At 46.6% G+C, this 26,402-nt stretch overlaps 2 protein-coding genes across 2 annotated transcripts in view; one reads left to right on the top strand and one right to left on the bottom strand.

Annotated features, from left to right (window-relative positions):
* Positions 1-2,909: 2,909 nt before the first annotated feature.
* LOC308372573 (protein unc-119 homolog B-like) lies at positions 2,910-5,866 on the bottom strand (the record flags this gene model as incomplete). The annotated part of the gene is made up of 5 exons (XM_080847772.1): positions 2,910-3,022; positions 4,077-4,249; positions 4,775-4,874; positions 5,134-5,247; positions 5,650-5,866. The coding sequence occupies 5 exons, from the start codon at positions 5,864-5,866 to the stop codon at positions 2,910-2,912; spliced, it is 717 nt and encodes a 238-aa protein (XP_080703898.1).
* Positions 5,867-12,550: 6,684 nt separating this feature from the next.
* The window catches only part of LOC308372386 (uncharacterized protein), a gene marked incomplete at its 5' end in the record, with an annotated part of 21,411 nt that continues 7,559 nt past the window's right edge, over positions 12,551-26,402 (top strand). The window contains 3 exons of the mRNA XM_080847540.1: positions 12,551-13,815; positions 14,042-14,349; positions 16,429-16,805. Coding sequence (XP_080703666.1) covers positions 12,551-13,815; positions 14,042-14,349; positions 16,429-16,805 — 1,950 coding nt within the window. The remainder of the gene's footprint in view (positions 13,816-14,041; positions 14,350-16,428; positions 16,806-26,402) is intronic.

Consider the following 26,402-nt stretch of genomic DNA (forward strand, 5'->3'; position numbering starts at 1 on the left):
TGCCGTAGTAAGCTACGGCTGCTATGACAATGGTTTCAGATTGTCTGAAATCTTTGCATAAGCTTTTTGTCCATTGTCATCCGGTTTGACATCTAGGGGAGGCACGTTAAATCAGTGCAAGAAGTAGTTTTTGTCTGCTTTCATGAATGTAAACATTATGTTATGTTATTGTTATTCAAGTCCCTTCAATGAGCTTGAATATTTACTCTAGAGAAAGACAGATACAAAAGCAGAGAGGGGGAGAGAGAGAGGGAGAGAGAGAGAGAGAGAGAGAGCGACAGAGCGAATTAGAGAGAACAGATTGAGCCCGTTGAGGGAGGGAGGGACAGCACGAGGAAAGAGGAGGGAGGGAGGGTGCCATGGTGCTTTTGTGCACTTTTGTGAGGCTCAGATTGTCTCCTTCTCTGGGAAAGTGGAAACTTAACACCCCCCTCCTGAGGTCTGGTTACCAGGTGAACGAGGAAGAAAGGAGGAAAACAGAGAGATAGAGCGAGGGAGGGGCAGAAAGGTGCAGAGAGAGACGGGGGAGAGAGAGAATGAGATTGGTTAACAAGGAACAAGAGACAGGAGTACAGAGAGAAACTGATAAAAAGAGAGGACTGGGAGAGAGGGAGAGAGGGAGAAAAGGAGCAGGTAATAAATCCGCCGCTAACCTTTCCTGATCGGCCAAGGGAGGGTTTTCACAGGTCAGGAGGACAGCCAAGCTTGGCTGGAATGATCCTGTTTTGTGTATCTAGCAGTTTCATTTTTTAACCAGACAAATCTTTTTTCTGTTATTTATCTCTGTCTTCCTGTGCTTATTTAATTATCAGTGTTTTTTACACAGGTCTGTGATGAATCACTTTACTTCCCATTGGAGTGAGCTCTGCTTGTTCTGTCCTACCACCCCATCTACTGGGCATAATTGGAACTGCAATTCACAGAAACCTCCCCATGATAACTGGTTGATCTGCCTTTGGCAGATCCAGCCTTTGTCTGTCAGCTTTGTTTACAAAGTCATATCCTGCAAAGATCCATTCATTTTTTTGTGGTTGGGCCAAACCTTGATTGTGTTGTCCAACCGAAAGTGAATGCCATTTTACAGCAAAACCTGAAATAAAACAACTCATTCAACACATGAGGTCTCTTGAGAGTTATATTATTTCAAATTAAACTTTATTTGTGACAAAATAACATTTTGTAACAAATCACACAGCATGTCACCAAACACAGCAAAAGGATACCACAAAATGCTCTATGTGCTCTCTATGTCCTACGCTACGATAGAGTTCCCAGTTCCTGTGACAAATACCTTTCCGTGCTCACCTGTCTTACCATCACCTGTCTTACTCTCACCTGTCTTACTCTCACCTGTCTTACTGACACAAAGAGATCATACACAGAGCTCACACAAATCTTAATATTCCGATTTGTAATTCACACTTGAAGCTTTTTACAAACTGAGCATTTGCAATTCTACATCAACATCTACAACATCTACACAGCCGGACAAAATCTGAACATAGCACTCCAAACATTCTCAATGTCTGACACACACACACACATACACAGACAGACAGGTGTGACTTATAGTGTGAACCAGGCATTTTACCTCAACATCAGTTGAATAAAAATGGCTCAGTGGTCAAGCCTTTTGAGCATAGCAGGAATGCAGGAGTGTTTTCTTTCTTGTAGTGCAACTCTCAGGTTACACACTCAGATTAGCGGTGGAGAGAGGGAGCAGCTTAGATAACTGATCGCGCTCGACACTGACATCTGCCACACTGGGTGAAACTGCAGAGTCTGTGAAAGGGTGTATTAGTGTGTGGGCGGGCATGTGAGTTTGACAGTGAGATGAGTGTTTGCTTCTGTGTGTGTGTGTGTGTGTGTGTGTGTGTGTGTGCATGTGAGTGTGAGTGTGTGAGTGTGTGTGTGTGTGTGTGTGTGTGTGTGTGTGTGCATGTGAGTGTGTGTGTGCGAGAGAGTGTGTGTGTGTGTGTGTGTGTGTGTGTGAGTGTGTGAGTGTATGTGTGTGTGTGTGTGAGTGTGTGTGTGTGTGTGTGTCTCTTTCTCTCTCTCTCTCTGAGTGCAGCATCAAGTACACCTGCCACGGGCAGACAGCTGAAGAGGGGCCGTGACTGTGTCAGTGAGTAACAGGAATTCTAATAATATCAAACATTGCCCTACAATCACTGTGTGGAAATATCCAAACTCATTCACAAAACTTGTACACGAGAGGTGGTGGAAAGACAGTGAGAGAGGGACAGTGACACCTCCCCCCCCCCCCCCCCATTGGCTATGAGCATCCTTTTCACAGAAAAGACTTATTAGCCAGACATACACTCTGTAGGCCTGCTTCAGACAGCTAGGAACACCCCTAAAACCACAGTGGCCTTTAAATAACAAAACAAAAAAGCTCTCAGTGATGACTAACATTCAAGTATTCCAAGAAAGGAAAAGAGGAGAACTCAAGATGGCTAGGGGGACAGGCTCTCCACAGCCCTGTCGTCTGCCAACCTGTGCGTTTCACCGGGATATTTGATTGCGCGTGGGCTAGTGGCCCGTGAGATCCCTTCAAACATTTTCATACCAGGAGAATGCAGCTTGGGGGGGGGGGCACAGGACAGAGGACATGCCAGAGCACACATGTTGCTGGCTGAAGTACAGTACAATAACATGTTTTTTTCACATTCATTTTGCTCTGAGGAAATTGAAATATGTGCCCTGAAGGGACAATATGAGTTAAAAAAGTTCATTTCTACTGTAAAAGTAACCACACCCCCAAGAATCCTCCCTCTCTCTTTATCTCTCTCTCTCTCTCTCTCCATCTCCATCTCCCTCTCCCTCTCCCTCTCCCTCTCTCTCTGTCTCTGTCTCTGTCTCTCTCTCTGTCTCCCTCTCCCTCTGTCTCTCCCTTTCTTACCCTCACCTCACTGCCCCCCATTGTAAGCATAGTCAGCCTTGTTGTGCATGACCAGTATGTTGTCCACGAAATAGAAGCTGTCAGAACGTGTCTCATATGGATGATCCACCATCTGGCGAACTGAGGAAGAACACACACACACACACACACACACACACACACACACACACACACACAAACACACACACGCACACCATTGGATGTTAGTCAAACATTTTCCTCATATTGCATTTGAAAAGACTGGGAACATGAATGCAAATGCAACTATGCTGCACTGCTGGCTGTGCTGGTAATAGATATGCATTTTGAAGGTAAAAATACCAGTCTGTCCGTACATTCACAAGACTGATTACTGACATTTTAGCGCTAATCATGAAAGTCCATCAAGCGCTATCATATTTCAGCTGGTGAATGGATAATTGTATCAGGCTGTTCCCAATAGAGCCGTAAATACTAATTACCGGTGTTAAAGGCACCCAGTGCAACTTTCGAGGCTTAAAAATAAACATTCAATTTCTAGTCTTTTTTACACGTAGTAAGTTTCAAGAACTCCATACCATTACATATCGACATTCAAGGAGCAAAGATGAGACGTCGTCGCGTGGTGAGAACTGATAGAAAATCGATAACAACAACAACAATCGCCGCCATTTTCTTTATTTTTGTAACCTACAATAAATACAGCAGGATTCCAGTCAATGGAAAAATGGCCTCTTCCCACCGGCGATTGTTGTTGTTTACGATTTTCTATCAGTTTTCACCACACAACGACGTCTCATCTTTGCTCCTTGAATGACGATGTAATGGTATGGAGTTATTGAAACTTACTACGTGAAAAAAAGACAAGAAATTGAATGTTTATTTTTCATTGAATGTTTACATAAAGTTGCACTGGGTGACTTTAATATGACAAAAGCTCCCATACTCATTTTTCAGATCTATAGTTATGACTCCGCTATTTAAACATCAGTTTCACTGATTTAAGTCATTCTTTCATCAGCATGGTGCTTTGTTTTTCACACTTCTTCTCTATCCCTCTGCTTTTCTCTCTCTCTCTCTCTCTCACAACCCGTATCCATGGTGAGGAGAAACAGTTTATGCTTATGTTCGAAGCCCTGGCAGGCAGAGAAGATGGAGGACGCGATGGGGACGGGCGGGGAAGGAAGTGACTCACTCATGCCGTCGGACAGCTGGGGGAACTCGTAGATGTGCTCGCACGTGTTGCGGCTGTTGGGGATGCAGAAGCCGAAATCGAAGTCGAAGCTCTTGAGGAGGTGCTCCTGGAAGTAGTGCCTCTCGATCATGCGGAAGCTGTTGAGGGGCTGCGGGCCCACTGTGAACTCCACTCTGAGTGGGGGGAGGATGGGGGAGGGTGGGGGAGGATGGGGGAGGATGGGGAGGGTGGGGGAGGAGTGGGGGGTGGGGGAGGATGGGGAGGATGGGGGAGGCAGTGGGGGGTGGGGGAGGATGGGGAGGATGGGGGAGGAGTGGGGGGTGGGGGAGGATGGGGAGGATGGGGGAGGCAGTGGGGGGTGGGGGAGGATGGGGGAGGGTGGGGGAGGAGTGGGGGGTGGGGGGGAGAGCATGTGGAGGAGACAGTGACTGTTTGGCTGTAGACTACCGCATTCATTTTAAAAGAGTAAGGGTTCAAGCAGTACAGATAGTGGTTGAGAGGACACAAATGAGATAGAAAGGAGGTGAACAATAGGGAATGTTATAACCAAGTGTCTTCTGGTTTGTGCGAGCGTGTGTGCACTTAAATGTGCATGTTACAATGTGTGCGCAGAAAGGTGAGTGTATGTGTGTGTGTGTGTGTGTGTGTGTGTGTGTGTGTGTGTGTGTGAGCATGCGTGTATGTGCTGCATTACTCACGTGGCTCCCACTGTTTTCAACTTCAGGAAAGCAGGGGTGAACTGGTAGCGCACATAACGTCCAGCGCAGGAATCTGCCTCCCTATCTTCTTCATCCTCCACTGAGAGAGACATACACACCCAAATCACATATCACTCTCCTCAGACAGCTCATTAGATTACATCACACACAAATACATACTTCACACATACACCACCTATCAAAACTATTTGACATGCTAGGTATCCTTGTCATGGGTCCGAGCAGCCAAGTGTAAACAAAACAAGATAGAGACAGGAAACAAACGTGCATGCTTGCCAAAATATACAGTACATTCCTACAGAGAATATGTGACAGTTGGACACTGTGCTGTGCTTTACCAGAGTGAGGCGGTTTAGCAATCTCAAACAGCACAGTGCCCGTGTCCAGGTCTCTGATCTTGAAGCGTGTGAAGTCGATGTTGTAGATGTTGTCCTCTGGTTTACACAGATAATCTGTAGAGATGATCAATAGAGATTGGTAATTGGAGGGTTCTTACAGATTTCGCTGCAGTTCATGACCTGGCTCTGTACCATTCTTTCGTAAACAGTAACCTTCACAGTAGGCTACCATTTCAAATACTAGTTTTGAGCGATCATAATGGTAATAATAATAATAAACAATTTACATCACTAGCTTGTTATCGCTTAAAACGCTGACAAGGTCTTTGTTATAAACCCAGTTCAACCAGTAGAAATGTCAAAGTTGCCCATCAGAAATCAACAGGTGTTTTTAATTCTTCAGACCCACGTCAATAATATCCTTTTAGCGATGCAGCAACAGGGTCGCTAATAATTTCATTGCATACAAAATAACGACTTCCTCCACCTTTGTTACCACAACAGTAAGCTACATACCCCGCGTGCTAGCGCGAAGACCAAGCACTTCCTCAGAAGTGATGTTCCGACCCTGTTCCCGGAGCTCGTCTTCAGTGACTGGCCTAGAGTCTACCTGGCTGCGCCTGGACCTCAGTCTCTTCAGCACCCCACCACTCGGTTTGCGCTCCCGTGAAGTTACAGTGCTGTGACCGGTTTCGGCGACCGACGCGTCGGTTGGCAACTTAATTCCGCTCATGATAACCAGCCGCCGATTGATCAATGTAAGATGGCGTCCCCGATCACTGTGTAGCAAGACTCTGCATTTTGAAGAATGACTGGCCTCTTGTTTTCATGAACACATGCTGCACAGTTGCCATGACTACCAGACATAGAAAAGGGATAGTCCGGATGGCTGGCCCGGCATCTCAAAGCAGCCGCATTTGATTTGGTGACGTGACAACTGACAGAGGATCCGAACCGTATCCTCAAGCCATTGATCAAATCTCTTGAGAATCCTGCTATATCAGCTCTCTCAAATTCTATTCTGTCGTCATACCTTTGGTTTCTGGAAAACTCAAATACTGGCCTAGGCTAGAAGTACACGATTAGATGGTCCTTTGGCGCCCTCACCTGTACGCCAGATACGCCAATTGCGCAACCTAGCAGTGGCACAGTTAGTCTGGACTGCCAGTTTAATTTTTATTAGTAGCATAATAATGGCTGTGGCAAACCCGGAACTGGCTAGATCAAAGTGTAATGACGCGAAAGTAAACAATAAAAAATACAAGGAAAGCAATGTAGTTGAACTTTTGAATGCAAAAAAGCAATAGGTCGTGGAGATTGGGACTGTCACCGAGTTAGAATGAAAGGAATACATAACTTCGCTTTGCTGGCGTATATCAGTACCATAAGTGTTTAATTTAGTGTTACGGTTCTATTTTTAAACTGAATTTCCCCTTTTTGTGATATATCAGCGAGTATTTCAGTTAGCAGTTTGAGTCAGTGTGTAATGCCCTAGATTCCCTGTGTTTGACCATCTTTGTCTACCATTGGCCACAGTGTTGTGTCTGCCTATAAGACCCCTGTGTTACAACTCAGTTCAAATCAATATGAATTATGGAACTGTAGTGAGTTGTTGCTAAATCTGGTCAGAAAGCATTGCAGTAGTCAACAACTCAGTTCAAATCAATATGAATTATGGAACTGTAGTGAGTTGTTGCTAAATCTGGTCAGAAAGCATTGCAGTAGTCAACAACTCAGTTCAAATCAATATGAATTATGGAACTGTAGTGAGTTGTTGCTACATCTGGTCAGAAAGCATTCTATCTATCCAGGCAAGCTTCTATCTTAGGTAGTTGTATAATTCCATCAGGTTTCATGGATAGTTATAGTAGATGCTTCCTTATGACAGCATCCAGGGGTAGCATGTACAAAGACAAGAGCAGGGGCCCGAGCACTGAGCCTTGGGGACCTTCTTAACTTATGCTTGTATGTAATGAACAGTTGGCTACAAATTATTATTTTTTATTATTATATAATATATATCATATTTATTTATTTTATCCTAAACTGTTGTGTTATACTGTATATTTTCAGTGTAAGTACATTGAGAGCTACTAAACCTGGAGTCAAATTCCTTGTATGTGAAAATGTACTTGGCCAATAAACATGATTCTGATTCTGATGACTGGATGATTCATTGTGGACGTGTACAAACTGAAGGCGGTCATAAAGGTAAGATAAGATGAGATGAAGGTGAGATAAGAAAGGTAAAGTAGGCCAGGATAGGGCACAGACTTTGATATTAACATGGTCAACAATAATAGAAGAAACAATATTGAAATGCACCCATGACCAGATGCAATGAGTAGATCATTCTTTAGTCAGTACTTTGACTAAGTCTAGTCAAAGTATCTAGAATAGAAGTGAGTTGCTTTGCCCTCACTTTGCATTTTTATCTTTATGAAGAAACGAACTGTCTGCTGTAAAAGATTAATACTAATGGTCAGATTTGTTTGCATTGTATTGGCTGCATGTCATTTTTCACCTTGAGAGCCTTCTAGGAGGCTGCCATGAACAACTTATATTTAGTGGCTAATACTTCAAATAGATTATGCCAAGGATATGATTTAGAAATTCCACGAAATACCATCCCATGTAGTAAAGAGCCAGTGCACCACTGTCGGCCCACTGGGAGACAGCTGGCAGGCCATTGGTCTTTTGCTGATCATTTTTTAACCACCGGTGAATTGAAGACAAACAGCCCAGCATTTTGCCACTTGCTATTCATTTAGACTTATTCAATACTTTTTACCAACCCTTAACATTTGTATAGATTGTATAGATAACTGTAGATAAACTATAGATTAATTTGATTATTTGTTTTAAAAAAAAATGGTATTTTGTGAAAAGAAGCCTGTGACCTATGAAGGATTAAGTATGTGTGCGTCACAGGTGTTTTGACCTCCAAAGGTCAAAAGGTCATGAGGGCAAATAGTTGTATTTCTTTTTTTTTTTTTTTTCAAATCTATACAAAATCATGGCGATGGTGTTTGGCGAAAATAAACCTTGTGACATATGAAGGATGGCAGTCTGTGTGTATCACAGATATTGACACCTTCATCAAAAAAAATATAAAATATTTTGTATTTATTAAAAGGCCTTGTGAATACATCACAGTTGGTTTGACAAATACTTGTTTCGCAGTGCAGTCTCTATTACACTGTCACGTGCTACAGACTCTCTCACCCACTTCTCTTAACGTCAATAGAGGGTTTCCCTAAGATTACCAAAAATTAGCTGCTGCCACTTGTTGGTTGTGCGTGACAACTTTCTTTAGCGTGCCTATCGTAAACGAAAATCATGCGGACGCTCCTGAGAAGGTAAATTGAGCAAAAGATGTTCAATATTAAAAACGTCACCCAACAACGAAGACTTCTGGATACTTTGAAGAGATGCGGATACTTTAACCGTAAGCGATATCTACGGTTACGTCGGCGATGCACAGGCATGATTATCGCTGGTGGGAAAAACACTGAGCTCTAAAGGTGTGTACGGCCACCTACCATCCACAGCCATGGCAACTGTGAAAACAATGAGCTCCAACCCCAGTGCAACTAATTGTGCCATCCCTGCTGACTCAGTCCTTGAAAAGCCTCTTCAACATAGGTAATAAAACCCTGTGTGAAATTCACATTTCTATTGTTTAGAATACAATACAGTGTGACATCACAACACCACAAAAGTTTCTCAAGAGTGGATTTTCCTTTTATAATGACTGGACGGTGTCCTTTTGTAGGTGAAGTAACCTGTGATGGAGACAACATCCTCAGAAGCGGAAGTAAGATCCCGCCAGATGTGGAATGGGGTAGGCAGCACCAAAAATCCCCATGGCTATCGTTCAAGAAAACCGCCGTCTTGCCCCAACACAAGATAATCTTGAAATGCTTAATACATACAATCGTCAAAGTATCCTAATTTGATCATGAGCCTACATGCGCATGACGCGTCTTATTAACTAAGCGGGTAGGCTGCCATATGATTAGAAAATGTATGAAAATGTTCGACCATGATGCTGAAAACGTTGTGGGGGAAAACTAAAACTAAAAAAGCTTGATGTCATGGATCATGTTTGATGCTGGACCCGCCTTCAGCGAAATTTGAGAGGAAAGGAAGGAAGGATCTAACTAAGTTGCCAGTGATGCGCGGCTCTCTCTTAATTTGCTTCGATGACTTTTTGGACGTCGTTGTAATACACTGTCATATTTGTTTTAAGAAATTGCGTTTGTTGTCCTCTGGAGGATCCCTTCTCCTGTCAGAATTGGGAGTGTGGAAGGTCGATTCGTCCTAAACCTGTTTGTCCGGTCAGAGAAAACGAATAGCTTATACGTCCCAGGTAGGAGGGGCTCTAGACTTCTGCTCATACGCCTTCCATGAGATTTCGAGGCAGTGGAACTCGTCTATTTGTCAAATGTTTCTCAGCGACGCGTAGTCTACGGCGGGGCAAGTAATCACCTGAAACAAAAGAAAAGGGATTTACTACCAAGGGGTTGTTTTCTTACGATTTCCAATGGATCTGGTGGATTAGGGTTTCTACTAAACGGGTAAAAGTTCTTTTTTTCTTTATCTTTAACTCTTGCCTTTAGGTGATGTTTACATAAGCTGCATGTTGGCTTGAGGCTGATGAATTTGTCCGGGGTGGATATGAAACATCTGGGAACTCAGCCTGCGTGCTGCTCCCCAAACTGGAGGCTGTTGCATGCCACCCATGCTGTCACTGATGTTACATTTGTGTTTGGGGTGAAAGTGTTCTCTCTGTCGCCCCTCAGTCCCCCCATCCCCACCCCTTTCTCTGTGTTTGTCCTTCTCTCTCTGGGTTCATAGACAGATCGTCCATTGTGAGCTTCATGTATTTATCAGTTACCTATTGCTGGCAGGTTGAGGTCGGCTTATATGGCAGAGGTGGCTACCTGAGTCATAAAACGGCATGTGGCTAACATTAGGGTCAGAATTCCCACCTCATGAGATGTTAAACAAAGGGAAACATACAGTACAGTGATCTCAATAGTCAAATTCATACTGAAGAGATCAAGCTCTAAAGAGGCGTTGATCTAACGAACATGCACACTTTAGGACCGTCTGTTGGTGGCCCTTTTCTAAACTATGGTCAGCCCGCTTCCCTCCCAAGTCCTAACGCACCATTCTCCTTGAGATCATCACATTAAACAATTTAGGCAGAGCGAAGCATACCAGATTAGTGACGTTATTCAATCAACTCTGGAAGTTTCGTTGTAAATATTTTTTTCCCTCAGCTGACCTTGCGTCAAAGTTCCCTTGATCAAAGAACACTCACGCTGGCAATCCACCAAAAAAGGAATTGACTCGAATTTCATGTACAGCAAATAGAATTTTCTCTGCAAGAACATCAGGAGGGTTAACAGTGTGGAGTTGTGCTATGAGAGATCCACTGATTGCAGTGCTTATTATTCCAGTAAGGCCCCATGGTGGTCGAGAAGTACCACTCTGAGTCCTTGTCCAACAAAGAAAAGCAAACTCTCATCCCTCGAGCATAGCATGCAAGCGGGCATATATTAAGCCTTTTTAAGAGGAGGTTGTGTTACTTGCTTAGACATAGTCATTACACACAGTGTTTTGGCAGCAGCAAGCTGCCTTCAACAGAGCTTTCCTTCAGGATCTGTCTCAGACCGTGTGCATCTTTTTCACCCCTGAAACATCTGCATGTAGTCGGACCGGTTGTACAGTGCTCCCTTACTGGAAAAACTAGACTGAGATGGGTTCCAACCCATGATTCAAGGGAGACGGCTCCCAGGCTTGCCTTAAGTGATATGGTTCCTATTTGAGATGCTGGATACATTTTTCCGGTCTTTTTTTCTCATATGCCCCTTTCCAAACTCCCATATTAGCAAATCCAGGTCGTATCCCAAGTCTACTCAGGAAGTCATGCAAACAAAACATGCCTTGATATGAGTCATTTGTGGTTAATTGGAGGAGTACTGTGGGAAGCACCGAACATAACAGCACACACCAAAGAGACTTTAGGTTCTGTTGCAACACTTGGCCTTCTTTTCCTTGTGTGTGTGTGTGTGTGTGTGTGTGTGTTTGTGTGTGTGTGTGTGTGTGTGTGTGAGAGTGTGTGTGTGTGTGTTTGTGTGTGTTTGTGTGTGTGTGTGTGTGTGTGTTTAAAGCAGAGATAACAGATTAGGTTGTAACTTGCCCAGGGTGGAGAACTGTAAATAATGTGGCAACAGGTTAGCCCCTCAGTTCGTTTTGGATTGTTATGAATCACTTCAAAGTTTTCTCCCTCACACTACGACAGAACCTCATTCTGTAATTTGTTTTACCCAAATCCATCATGCATGGTTTTCCATGTGGTTTACACAGGAATGTACTCTCACACGGAGACAAAGGGCATATCTTTAGTTAAAGCTTATTACAAGATAAATTGCTGAGATACAATGAAGCAATGTTTCCAGTGTTGTAATTTGCCAAAGATGCCTGGGTGTGAGTCTTGCACCTACATGATCTCTGTCTATTTCTCTTGCACATACAGTATATTGTAAGGGGTTATTTACCAATGGCTTAAAAATCTGGCCTGACCAGTCAGGTAGTCACCTGGCTTTCAAACGCCTGTTCAATTCAGGTGAAATAGGTGTGTGTCATACCGGACATTTATTTAAAGTCAAGCAACAATGCTCTCAAGATGTGTGTTTAAACAGATATTAGTTTGAAGTCAAACCTATGTCTCATCTGCTCTGAGAAATAATGTGTACGAAGTATGAAACTATTTGCTTTCTATTCAGCTCTTTGAGTGTTTTGTACCAAACAGAGCAGAGACCCGACCAAGAATCATTTGAGTGAGCTTTTATGGCAAAACCTTTAAATAGCAGTTGTCGATGAAAATTGCAGATACACGGAAACAGAAAGGGAGAAAATGAGCGAGAAGGAAAGGGAGCCGTAGCTGTGTCAAGACTGATGTCAGAGGGTGTGTCAAAGTTCCCACAGCTAACACTTGAATGTGAGATCTACACTTCAGTGTGGCAAAGCCAAGGCCCAATTAAATGTACCCCTTGTGGCACACTTCCCACACAAAGAATACATTTGCAGTAATAATACACGCACAGGCACACACATACATCTCTTTTAGACTTTTCAAAAATACAAATATTTACTCAAAAATTATGAAGTGAAGAATGTGAACTGCAGTTGTAATGTTATTCCTTAAAGCCTAGTGAACAATCTTTTTTTAATGTCTATGCAGTTTTTTTCATCTCTTTTGATATCAGAACATTATTTGTTCCGTTAAACCTGGCCAGTGGTTTAACGCATCACAGCATAATAGCACAGTTGACACGAAGCTCTTTGAATGTCTCCACTCAGTCATAGTCTTTTTCTCTTTCTCCGACAGGTGCTGAGTGTAGCCATGGCTACACAGGTGGGAGTGAGTTCAGGGGAGGGGGGGCAGAGAGCCCCCTCCCCGGGCGCCATGAAGCCTGGTTTAGCCCCCAAACCTCACCTCATGCCCAAGCCCTTCTCCCTGAAAAAGACACCCATCCGTCAAATACTCGCTCCAAAGCCGATGGACAATAAGCCAGTCCTGCAAACCACTGCCTCAGCTAAGCCAGTGCCAACCACTACCCTTAAGCCCACTCCAAATGATCAAGCAAAGCCAGGCCTATCAGGTAGCTCTCTACTGGCGCTGACTGGTTCCACTCGATCAATCAGTCCCAAGCCTGCTCCTGCTGTTGCGCCAAAACCAGCCACTCGCGATCCAGACGTTGCATCCCACGCTACTCCAGATATCACCGCCTCAAAGCCTGAACCAACTAGCCTCTTAAAAGCTCCTCCAGCTGTTGCTCCAAGACCAACACCCATCATCCCAACCAAATCAGACCAGACTGCTGTGGTGAAGCCAGACCTACCCAAAGGTAGCGATGTCAGCGCTGAGAGTCAAGGCAGATTGGTTAGCACGGCAAATACACTGCCCAGTACCCACACCGGGAAAGACTGCCTCTCAGGAACAGCGGAGCAGAACCAGCCAAAGACCAGTGATGGCGACGTGCCACTAAGAACCAGGACCAAGTCTATCGGTGCCTTTGATCGCAGGCAACAGGAAGAAGCTCTAGAAGAAGGCCAGGGGCCGGACCAAGCTGGGTCTGACACCAGCCAAACCACAGAGACCTCAGATGCCAAGAACACCGGAAAATGGCCCATTCGGAAGCGCCTTTCGATGGACCTGACGTCCAGATTTGAGTCCGTCCCCCTGTCCATCCCTCCGTCTGTTCCGCTTCGGCCGAGCAAGGACAACAACCAGGAGCAGTCTGGCAAAAAGGAGCCGATCCTTCCCCCCGGAGGACTCAAAGACAGAGGTTCTGACCTGGACCAAACCGCTCCAGAAGAACCGAATCAGAAGCCCAGACCCTCAGTGGTGCCGAGGAGGGAGTGGAAGAGAAGCGAAGAGAAGGAAAATGAAAGAGAGAATGAAAAAGAGAAGGATGAGTCCAGTGGGGGCTCCATTAAGCGACGGATCAGCATGCTTCTGGACTCTTCCGCGGGCTCCCAGCAGCGAGAATCCCTGAAAAAAGAGGAGCCCCAACTAGCATCACCAGCCGAGATCGCTGTAGACGTCAAGCAGCGAATTAAAGAGCTGAAACTGGACGCTGGAACGCCACAAAACACCTCAAGGGGGTAATTTGACACTTCTATTCTTCTGACTATATATTCTGTGACCTCAGTGAGCTATGTTGTCCTGCATGTGACCATTCACATAGCATAACCACACAGCATGTAGTCTTCTCACGTGCTCTTGTTTGCCCGCGCTCATTATTAAAACCACTACAGAAATCAGACTGAGCTGAAAGTGGAAGGTAATTGCATTTAGCGCTAGACTAATCACCTTTAATTGTGTTTGCAGCTCTCCCTCCCAGAGGCCATCAGAGGAATTACCCAGCGGGCCTTCAGAGCTGTCAACAGAAGGAGGAAGTGAGGAGGCGACGGTGAAACCTGCCTCAGAGGACCGACTAGCAGCGCCTTCAGCGGAGGAGAAGACCCCCACTACAGGCTCCTTGTCGGCCCCGGTCCTGGTGAGGCACGCTATCGGCAATGTACCCGTCGTCGGTGTGGTGTGTGCGGTCAGCGAGAGCGTGGCCTTGGCTCCTCTGGAGGACAAAGCCCTCACCCTCCGCCGATCTGGAGGCTCTGGTTTAATGGTGGAGCAGGAAGGTGGGTTCTCGGGGGAGGAAGAAGAGGAAGAGGAGGATGATGAGGAAGATGAGGATGAGGAAGGCACAGGCTTCACCCCATTACCTGTCTACAATAGGGTGAGCCGCTTTCAGAGGCAGACGGAGGCTGAGAAAGACACAGAGCCACAGAAGGAAGAGGATGATGAGGAAGGCACAGGCCTCACCCCATTACCTGTCTACAATAGGGTGAGCCGCTTTCAGAGGCAGACGGAGGCTGAGAAAGACACAGAGCCACAGAAGGAAGAGATGGGTCAGAGAGAGGGGTCAAGAGAAGAGGAGAGGCTCAGGGTGGAGAAAGCAAGGGATAGTAAACAGGAGGAAGAGGTGAAGAAGCAGAGAGAAGAAGAAAAGCAGAGAGAGTGGGAGATATTGCGACTGGAGAGAGATAGACAGAAAGAGGGGGAGATGAGAAGACAGAAAGAAGAAAAAGAGATGGAGAGACTGAGAGAGATTGAGCAGGAAAGAGAGAGGGAGAGATTACGGCGAGAGAAGGAATATGAAGAGGAGGAGGAGAAGAAGAGACAGAGAGAGGAGGAAGAACAAAGGAAAAGAGAAATGGAGGAAGAGATGGAAAGGCAGAAGAGAAAACAGGATGAGAGGCTTAAGGAAGAGGAGGCGGAAAGGGTGAGACTGGAAAAAGAGAGGGAGAGACAGAGAGAAGAGGAGGAAAGGCTTAGGTTGGAAAGAGAGAGGGAGAGAGAAAAAGAAGAGGAGAGGGAGAGAGAAAGAGAGGAGGAGCAGAGAAGACTAAAAGAAGAGGAGGAAAGAATACGTTTGGAAAAAGAGAAGGAACGACAGAGAGAAGAGGAAGAAAGCCTGAGGTTGGAAAGGGAGAGGGAGAGACAAAGGGAGGAGGAGATGAAGAGACAAAGAGAAGAGGAGGAGAGAATAAGGATTGAAAAAGAGAGGGAGAGAGAGAAAGAGAAGGAAATGGAGAGACGGAGAGAGCAGGAGGAGAGACTGAGGTTTGAAAAAGAAAAGGAAAGGCAAAGAGAAGAGGAGCGAGAGAGGGCAAGACAGAAGGAGGAGGAAGAGAGGTTAAAACTGGAACGAGAGACGGAGAGACTGAGAGAAGTGGAAGAGAGAATTAAGAGGGAGAGAGAGAGGGAGAGACAGAGAGAGGAGGAAGAGAGAATTAAGAGGGAGAGAGAGAGGGAGAGACAGAGAGAGGAGGAAGAGAGAATTAAGAGGGAGAGACAGAGGGAGAGACAGAGAGAGGAGGAAGAGAGAATTAAGAGGGAGAGACTGAGAGAAGAGGAGCTAAGGAAACAGAGAGAGGATGAAGAAAGGATGAGACTTGAGCAAGAAATGGAGAGACAGAGAAAGGAGGAAGAAAACACACGAGCTGAGAGTGAGAGAAAAGAGGCAGAAGAGAGACAGAGACAACTGGAGAAAGAAATGGAGAGACAAAGAGAGGAGGAAGCAACACTCCAGAGAGAGAGGGAGAAACAGATAGAGGAGGAAGAGAGAATTAAGAAGGAGAGGGAGAGGGAGAGAGAAGAGGAAGAGAGAATTAAGAGGGAACGGGAGAGACAGAAAGAAGAGGAAGAGAGAATTAAGAAGGAGAGGGAGAGGGAGAGACAGAGAGAAGAGGAAGAGAGAATTAAGAGGGAACAGGAGAGACAGAAAGAAGAAGAAAGACTTAGAATGGAAAGAGAAGAGGAGAGGAAGCGACAAGGAGAACAGGAAGAAAGGAACAGGGAAAGGGAGAGACAGAGAAAAGAAGAGGAGCATCTTGAGAGGGAAAGAGAGAGACAGAGAGAGGAAGCAGAGAGGCAAAGACTAGCAGAAGAGCAGCGGAGACAGCTGGAGGAAGAGGCGAGACAGAAGCAACAGCTAGAAGAAGAGAGGAAGAAGATGGAACGAGAGGAGAAACAGCGAGCACTTGAAGAAGAGAAAGAGAAAGAGAGACAGAGGGAGCAGGAGAGAGAAAGCAATACAATAGGAGAAGAAGAAAGGCAGCCTGTCCCACAAAAAGGGGAAGTTGCAACATGTGATGATTTAATCAATTTTGACATGGACGAGCCACAGCCTGCTCCAACGACACCATCCGTCCCAGGCGGTGTAGCGCCCACCGCTGACCCCCTACTGGTGCCGGAGGTCACCTATGACGACTTCTCAGCGAAGCCCCGAAGGTGGGGCACCAGACCCAAACCTTCCCCGAGAATCCCCCGGGATAAGAAGCCCTCTGCTGGGGCTGAGGAGCCAGGCTTGCCTGCCTCTGTGGACGTTAGCCTCCTGGATGATGGTGCACCGCGATCAGATGGAGAGCTTTTAGCTGCGGCCGAGCCAACTGCTCCAGAGGAGGGGAGGAGGAGCAGAAGACTCAGCCCAGCACCGGTGACTGCCAAGCAGGAGGAACCCAGCCAGGACAACCAGCCCACCCAAGAACCCTCAGCTCAACGGCAACAGGAAGAAACAGCCAAAATAATCAAGGTAAGCTTTAATCAGTGACTGCGCGTACGTGCAGGCTAGTGAGTGTGTGTGTGTGTGTGTGTGTGTGTGTGTGTGTGTGTGTGTGTTTTATTGCATTTTTAATCCTACATGTATAAACTTGTATGGAAGACTGAAAGAGTGAGAGGAAGTGTAAACAGAATGCATATCAGTCCAAAAGAGGCAACCAGAGCATGAGGAGAAAAAAAAAACATCTTTTGGAGGGGAATCGACCGAGGGAATGAGACAGATCATCATGAAGGAAATGAGGGGCTCCGTGTTGTTAGATAAGCGATAGGCTGATATGCCTTTTAAGGGCATTGCACTTAGCCTGGAATTTCCCACTGGTTTGACCTGGTGGTGGAGCGGCCCCATGATGTCAGCAAACGGCGAAGGGAGTCACATGTGCCTGAATGCGTGGATTAACGTTTGACAGAGAGTAATGAATGAGGTGTTTCACTGAAACCAACAGACCAAAACACACACACACACACACACACACACACACACACACACAAACAGGCACAGACACAGACACACACACACAAACATGCAAACAAACGTACACACACAGAGACAAACTGGTACACAAAGTCCTCATAGACGTGAAATACACACACAAAGGCAGAGACGCAAAGACACACAAAGTCAACATAGTCGTGCCTTGAACAGCCTGCTGCCTCTTATCTGTGATGAGCCAACACCTATTACAAACACTCGTTCTGTTTCAGTTTGCCGTTTTAGACATGCTTCGACAAGACCTGTGCCTGAAGGATCACAGTCACTGACCACAAAACAACATAAAGAAATGGAGTCCATGCATAGAGCCTCTCTAATGCCATTTTTAGATGGCCTTAAATTCCTGTGAGGGACGGATTCAACAAGAGTAGGAAATCCTGACTAGGAAAAAAAACAAGGAAATGGATTCCTCCCGATACCACTACTGCCCTCTAGTGGGAGGTGTCCATCATAGAAATCTTCCCTCAAGGCCCATTCAGTGTAGTATCTTTAGCCAAGATCTGTCAATACCTTTCCCTGGCCTCAAGTCCTGTAGGTACCTTGTTGAGCATTTGTAAGTACCTTCTGGTGTTTTTGTGGAAAGGATTGAGATTTTCAAAATTGTCAGTTTAATATCAGTTTGGACTGATTTGGATTCCTCCTGACCTCCTCACTTGTAGAATTGTCTTAGATAAACTCATCAGACAAACGATCACATGTAAATATGTCATGCAAATGGTAGAGCATTACGAGAGACCATTTACAGCCTTCGGGCATTCTGTTTCTGGCTTTTGTAGTTTCCTCTCAGGTTTGTTTGCTGTAAGCTGTACACATGAAGAGCATGCTGACAAGAGACAACATTAGCTTGTGGGCTATTCTTGTCCTCTGCTAATGAAAGTAAGGGTTTTCTCTACGCAGCCGATGACTGTCCCGTGCCTTAAAATACTGTCTGTGGTTTACCGTGTTAACAGTCTTGCATCTGTGGACAGAGCGTATCAGAAAGTACAGTGTACAAAGCCCTCTTCTGGAGGCATTTTTATGTGTGCGTGTTTGTATATGCCTGTGCTGTGTGGACAAGTTTTGGGGTTTTGCAATAAGCCGCAAAAATGCTGCGTATCTGATAAAAAATGGCTGATAGGAGGACTTTTTTTCGCTTGCCCATTTAAGGATGCATTTCTATTTTCATCTGAGTTGAGTCTCGTGCTCAGGCGCCGACATCTGCTCCGAGTGTTGAGTCTTAGGCAAAGATGGCTGTGGGAAAGGATGGGGGCAACATCTGGGCTTGTCATCATCCTTCCCCTTCTCTGCTTATGCCTTCATTTTTCTTTTTATTACCACACTCAACTTTACCATTACCAATTGCGATACTGACGTTAATGTCACGTTGAAACTACTCCTCCCTGATTGGCTGGTACGTGTCTCCACTTCAGAACACCCCTTTGTTTTTATTAGTTTGAACATCATCGTTTTCACATATCAATCATGGCTTCTTCTCTCGGCTGTCTGTCTAAAGGCCGATTTATGCTCAGTTACGTAAGCGCAAGAGGCCGCGCAAGCCCCTTGCGCGCCCCTTGCGCGCCCCTTGCGCGTCTTTTCACGTCTTGCGTGCGTCGGCCCCTTTTTCTAGACTTGCGCCATTTTACGCAAGCCTATTGTTCTGGGTGTGAATTGCTTGGCAACACCCCCAACGCAACGCATAAGCACCTAGCAATTCATGCTCAACGCAGAACCAAGCAAGGGCCTTAAGAGAAGCGCTCACATGTGGCTGCAATTCATCACTAGTGCTTCCATGCAGGCATGCAAAGGCTCTGGGGACGGCTTGATCTGTAAACAGCAGCTGGACTGCGAGAGGACATACTCACGGCCACATCCATGTGAGGTTTGTCACGGAAAGAATAGACTGGAGGAAGTCACACTGAGAGGACAGAAAGCTGAGAAGGTTAGTCAGAAGAGGAGACCAGACAAGATAGAACCAGTGGTGTTAACAAAGGCCATCGTGTTCCTTTGGTGAGGGGAAACCAAGTGACAGTCAGATCAGATGCTTAAAAGGAGCTCACAATCTATGCAGAGAAAGACCTGACTAAGTTTGACTGTGAGAGTGACGCGTTGTTCTGTTGGGAAGTAGGAGCACTGCTTGTGGCCTGTTAGAATCAACTTCAAATAGGCTAGTGACAGGAAGGAAGAAAAAGCTGAAATTGAAGTTGAAATTGAGACTCAATGTCTGATGGTGAACATAGATTGCAGAGAGGCCAACCCTGTCATCAACGGAAAGGAATAAATCATGTTTGTCTTACATATTAGAGGTTACTATGCTGTTTGAACAGCAGAGGGCACTACTGCCCTTATAGATTTTTATTTCTGTAGCTTATTTTTTATGTGACTTCTTTTTGGAGGAGGACCAAATCTAATGCTGTGTTTTGGATTGGAGTATTTTGTGGCTCTCAATGTCTTTCATTTATAAAATGTTTGCTGTTGCATTGCAGATGATGACGGTGCCATGCTATTTGTATGAAACTGACGTGAGCTGGTAAGCTTTTAACCCTTAGGGGACACAGGCCTGACTTTTTTTTAGGTAGTCTGACATGCCTTGATGTTTTTGTATATTTCCTCTTACTAAAAAACAGTGATGCACAAGTGGCATGTATGTAGAAGATTAAAGGTTTCTGGAGGTGTTCCTTTTATGAATGTAGGACAAAAACAGTCAAAGCTTTAAAGGTATATTGACAACAAGAACACAAAACTATTTTCCCACCGGCGTGTGATGTCAGCTCAGTGTCACTTGAAGACAGACAGGGGGAAGTCATCGCTATAACAGCAAAACATGTCGGCCTCACATTTGGCAGACAGACCTCAGGTATCCAGTAAACGACTGGTTAGAGAGACACAAATATGGAGCGTCATTCCTGGCAAAGAGCTGTTTGTGTAGGAAAGTTCACTGTGTTTGCAGTCAGAGCCACAGTATTTTCTCTCTCTACCTCTCTCACTCTCTCTTTCTCTCTCTCTCTCTCTCTGTCTCTCTGTGTTTCTCTCTCTGTCTCTCTGTGTTTCTCTCTCTGTCTCTCTCTCTCTCCCTCTGTCTCTCTCTCTTTGTGGCTCTTTGATGCAAGCATTGTATAAATACCAAACATGGTCTCTCATGGAGCCCAGTTTTCTCCCTCTCCTGGTTCCTAGACCCTCCCAGTCTCCTCCCCTATCTAAAAGAATGCCTCCCCCTCTCTTGCTCTCCCACTCTCTCCCACTCTCGCTCCCTATCTCTCTCTCACTCTCTCTCTCTCGCTCTCTCTCTCGCTCTCTCTCTCTCTCGCTCACTGTGCAAGCAGAAACAGGCCAGAGAGAGAGAGAGAGAGAGAGAGAGAGAGAGAGAGAGAGAGAGAGAGAGAGAGAGCGAGACTCTCATGCCAGGACCTGTGGTTCACACCTTCCCCTTCTATCTCTCTCTCTCTCTCTCTCTCTCTCTCTCTCTCTCTCTCTCACTCACTGGCACAGTCCCCCCCCCCCGCATCTACCCCTCACCCATAGACAGCAAGTCCTCTCTTCCACACGTTTCACTCACTCTCTCTCACATCCCTGTATGGAAAGCCTCCCCCTGTTGGTCTTGAACATGCAGTCGGTAGTTTGACGCGTGTGTTGGTGAGGCTGGTGTGGTGTGCTCACTGAGGGGGAAGCGGAGGAGCAGTAGGGGGGACGGCCTTTCTTTCTTTTCCGGTACCTGCCCATACCTGCAACGGGGAGAGGCAGGAGAGCAAGGGGGAGAGAGAGAGTGAGAGAGAGAGAAAGAGAGAGAGAGAGAGAGAGAGAGAGAGAGAGAGAGACTGCAAAGCTTGTGCCCTCGGGAACTTCCCGCAGCTGTCTGAACAGAGTGCAGCTTTGTATCTGCGATTCCCTCGCCTCTCGTCTGCCCTCCTTCAGCTGTGGATGGGATTGGATAGAGAGATGGACTGAGAGAGCGAGAGAAGGAGGAGAAATTAGGCTCAAGTCTACGGCCAGTCCCTTACCTGAGCTAACGCTTCTCTTTTGAGTTTCCACTTTTCCGGGCTTTTCGTTTTTCCGCCTCTCACTGGAAACAAACGAGGAAGCGACGGACATCCAGGCGACGCCACACTTGGTCTCAACAGAGTGTAACCTGACAGGTTGGGTGTGTGACAGACACAGAGTATGAAAGAGATGAAAGAAAGTAAGTGAAAGAGATTTTTATGAAGGGCGAGATTAGAGGATGGCAAATAGAAAATGTTGCATAGATAACAGACACTGAAAACTAATTGAGGTGCTGAAGATAAGTGTCTGGTTGTTACTTGTGGTATTTACTTAAGATAGACCATTGGACTGTTGGACAACACTAGCCTAATCGCAGTGAGCTCGCAGTTTGCCGACTGTTATCCCCTGGCAAACAGTATTAGGGTCAGGGTAACGTTGCAAATGCGACTGCCCAAATGAATGTTTTCTAAACCTAGACGTTAACCCATCGTTTCGCTTATTACATTTACATTAAAATTGCTCAACCAGTTGCATAAAAAAACTAGATAGAGCTTACACAAGGTGTCATTGTTCGGTTTAGTTGTGATTGACAGCGATGATGACAGGACAGGATTGCCAGTAGCCATGTTTGAGAGATGAGCTCATGAAACCATGCGGAGGCAGCAGCGGTCGGCCCTGAGATGTCGGTGTTCCTGCGGACATGGCTTTGGAGGAATCCGGCGTGGCGCTCCCTGGGCTGCATGTGACACTGAACCTCATGGATATGTCTGGCTCGCCGACGAGACCTTGTGACTGAAGTATTCGCTGAATGTAAACAAAGCACCGCCACTGGAGCATCTGCGGCCGAAGCTTTTTTGGGAACATAGCCTGCACACACACACACACACACAAACTCACACAAACACACACACACAACGCACCCTGTAACGTTTGTTTTTCGCATCTTACTTCTGACACAAAGCAAACTGGCCTTGTTGGAGCTACTCGGTTGAAACTTCGTCAGCCTGAAGATTCAGCACTTCTGCTGCAGTGACTAAGGCTTTTTTTTAGGCCGTTCTATTCCAGGGTCGTGACCCCCTATCCCCCTTCAGGATGCAGTATCTGGGTGATAAGCTCTCCGCCGCGCAGGTCCAGGTGTCGGGCTGGGTGGGCAGTGTGCGCCGCTCCCTCCAGGGGGCGCTGGACGTCGTGTCAGGATCCCTGCAGCGTGGGCCGCAGGAGGAAGAGGAGGAGGAGACAGAGGAAGACGAAGGTGGAAGCGGGGGACACGGGAGGTTCCAGAGGGCCGTGTCACCTCTGCGCAGCCTGGCGTCCCGGAGCAGGCGGTCACTGCGCAGTCTGTCGCTCCGTGGACGCCAACGTCTGTCCTCACGGAAGCGGACGGCGAATGGGGATGCTGTAAGACACCTTTCACAAACACACATCACCCTACATTTTCTTTCTTGCTGCCTACCACCTTTTATACCCATCATGCGGCTTGCTATAGAGTTTGTGTTTCCTATCGGTGACTATGAATTTTGCTGTTTGACTTTGTTCAGCTCAGTCACTTCACTTTTTGTGTTTTTTTTTTTTTTAAGATTTGTTTTTGGGCTTTCTATGCCTTTAATCAACAGAGCAGTGAAGATTGTGACAGGAAATGAGAGGGAGAAGAGGTAGGGAGTGGACAGGAGAAATGGCATCGGGCCGGAATCGAACCCGTGACCTACTTGTGCGTCAAGCCCGAATGTGGTCGGGGCTACTGTTTGAGCCACAGTGCCCCCCCCCCCCCCCCCCCCCACTTTTAGTGTTTTTAATACCCCAGCAGTCTGCTGCCTCTATCAGGACACTGAAGTTTGTATATTTATGAAGTGTTTGTGTAACATTTGAGGATGTTGCGTCTGCATGTCTCTGATCCTCCCAAGTGCGGATTGTACTGAAGACATGGCAACCCTTGCTAGTGGCAGGACCACTATGAGGTAATATGCTGGGAGGGTTTGGGAGTAGGATAGCTGGAGGACGAATGCCGTGCCCGGCTACAGATTCAGGCACGTCCGAGGTGAAACACTCGCAAACGTAGCTGCCAGGCTACGCTCATTACTAACACTCCCTAATCATCCTCATCCTCCACTCCTTTCCCTCTCGTCAGTCTACTCCCTCACCTCCTCGTTCTACCCTTCCTTCCTGTCCCTACCCAGTCTGCCTACTCACAGCCACATCTGTCCCCGTTGTCTGTCACTCTCGGGGCCTGGAATCCCTTGCAGTCTATCTTTAAAAGTGTCTCTCAGTATCTCAGACACCCTCTTATCTGCCTTACTGTGTAATCTGCAGCCGTCAGGGACTCTTGAAATAGTCGCAACACCAGCATGTTAATGGCTTTCACTTAGGCGCAGCTCCTAGTCATTCATTCTCATGCGTTGGGATAACTTCAGCATCCGCTAAAAGGAATCCTGTACAGCAGTTAAAAATGACAATTCGATTTGAAATACAACAAGCCTCACGGTGAAGTGAAAGTGCAGTACAGAAAAACCGCTCACATTTTGGACAGTAGATTGGCACAAGCATTCGAGAACATGGTCTCAGTGTATTGTCACAGGGCAAAATGTCTGCAAAGTTTCTGCGAGGCTGGACATCTTAAACAGAAAGTTAGGCTCTGGGCTCTGTTAAGCGCCTAGAGGCAATTGTTTTGTTATGGCGCTATACAAATAAAATTGAATTGAATTGAATTGAAAGTTGGCTGAGATGTCAGATGAAACTTTGGAGGCATGTTCTGCCCATCCCAGGGCACGGAAGAGGATGTGGAGAGTGGGATGTGCGTGCCAGGCTGACTGACAGAGTAGAGATAGAGAGAGAGGATGTGGTCTGGTAGCTGCTGGCCTGTCATTGTGATACTGACTAAGGCCATCACACAGATGGGGTTTTTCCATTAGCATTTTTAGCATTATCATTTTTTAGCCACACCAAGCCAGTCTGTGCCGAGCCAATTTGCATTTCCATTCACCAGTTGAATGGCGCCGCGCTGGTCTCGTTTTGGACCCACTCCTGAGCAGGGCCAAACAGCGCCGGGTCACCCTTCAAGCGCGCCCCGAATGACGTTGGAGATCTCTTTTGTGATTGGCTGTGGTCATTCAGCACTTGCCATAGTGTAGAAATAATGGAATCAATTTGAACCAAGCCACCTTCATTATCTTGGACTAACGAAAATAAGTACTAGTCTGGAAACTAAAAAGGTTTGTTTCTTTTTGACTAAATCCCAGGTTATGAACTGGGGTATAAACAGAGGAAACGAATGCCTCCACTTGGTTGAATATTTCAGTATGTTGGGACACCTCTGTGGCCTTAATCCCTCACTGCCTAACACACCCTTGAGCCAGTAGACCCTGGTGTAGGGACATGCAAATCCAGGCTGTGCTTGGTCGACGGGCTACGTTGGAATATTTGCTGGAATATTTGTATGGGAAAACGGCCTTCAGGTGTGCAGAGGGGTCGTTATCAGTGAGAACATGAGCCACATGTTTGTGCAGCATCAGGTTCTATTGTGTGTGTGTGTGTGTGTGTGTGTGTGTGAGGGTGGGGGGGGGGGGGGTGTCAGGGGTGTTTCTGTCCCTAAATAAATGGCATGCTCTTCCTGTGCCTGTCATTTCATGAAGTGGTTTTATCCTCCTGTGTATCTGTTGTGAGCTCGTCATCTTTAGACGGGCTTTGTGCTTCTTTGTGAGCCGCCACCCTCTCACCCTCTCATCCTCTCATCTCTTTCTCTCTCACCCTCTCATCTCTTTCTCTCTTACCCTCTCATCCTCCCATCTCTTTCTCTCTCATCCTCCCACCCTCCCATCTCTTTCTCTCTCACCCTCTCATCTCTTTCTCTCTCACCCTCTCACCCTCCCATCTCTTTCACCCTCTCACCCTCTCATCCTCCCATCTCTTTCACCCTCTCACCCTCTCATCCTCCCATCTCTCTCACCCTCTCACCCTCTCACCCTCCCATCTCTCTCACCCTCTCATCCTCCCATCTCTTTCTCTCTCACCCTCTCATCTCTTTCTCTCTCAACCTCTCATCCTCTCATCTCTTTCTCTCTCACCCTCTCACCCTCCCGTCTCTTTCTCTCTCACCCTCTCATCTCTTTCTCTCTCACCCTCTCACCCTCCCATCTCTTTCACCCTCTCACCCTCTCATCCTCCCATCTCTCTCACCCTCTCACCCTCTCACCCTCCCATCTCTCTCACCCTCTCATCCTCCCATCTCTTTCTCTCTCACCCTCCCATCTCTTTCTCTCTCACCCTCTCACCCTCTCATCCTCCCATCTCTTTCTCTCTCACCCTCTCATCTCTTTCTCTCTCAACCTCTCATCCTCCCATCTCTTTCTCTCTCACCCTCTCACCCTCCCGTCTCTTTCTCTCTCACCCTCCCATCTCTTTCTCTCTCACCCTCTCACCCTCTCATCCTCCCATCTCTTTCTCTCTCACCCTCCCATCTCTTTCTCTCTCACCCTCTCACCCTCTTATCCTCCCATCTCTTTCTCTCTCACCCTCCCATCTCTTTCTCTCTCACCCTCTCACCCCGCATCTCTTTCTCTCTCACCCTCCCATCTCTTTCTCTCTCACCCTCTCACCCTCTCATCCTCCCATCTCTTTCACCCTCTCACCCTCTCATCCTCCCATCTCTTTCACCCTCTCACCCTCTCATCCTCCCATCTCTCTCACCCTCTCACCCTCTCACCCCGCATCTCTTTCACCCTCTCACCCTCCCATCTCTTTCTCTCTCACCCTCTCACCCCGCATCTCTTTCACCCTCTCACCCTCTCATCCTCCCATCTCTTTCACCCTCTCATCCTCCCATCTCTTTCTCTCTCACCTTCTCACCCTCCCATCTCTTTCTCTCTCACCCTCCCATCTCTTTCTCTCTCACCCTCCCATCTCTTTCTCTCTCACCCTCTCACCCTCTCACCCCGCATCTCTTTCTCTCTCACCCTCTCACCCCGCATCTCTTTCTCTCTCACCCTCTCACCCCGCATCTCTTTCTCTCTCACCCTCTCACCCCGCATCTCTTTCTCTCTCACCCTCCCATATCTTTCTCTCTCTGCCCTCCAAACTGTGCTCGGTAGAGCTGAAAAAGTGTGCAATAGGTACTGCTGCAGAAAGACTTGCATA

This window comes from Sprattus sprattus (genome assembly GCF_963457725.1).
Source record: "Sprattus sprattus genome assembly, chromosome: 11".
NCBI lineage: Eukaryota > Metazoa > Chordata > Actinopteri > Clupeiformes > Clupeidae > Sprattus > Sprattus sprattus.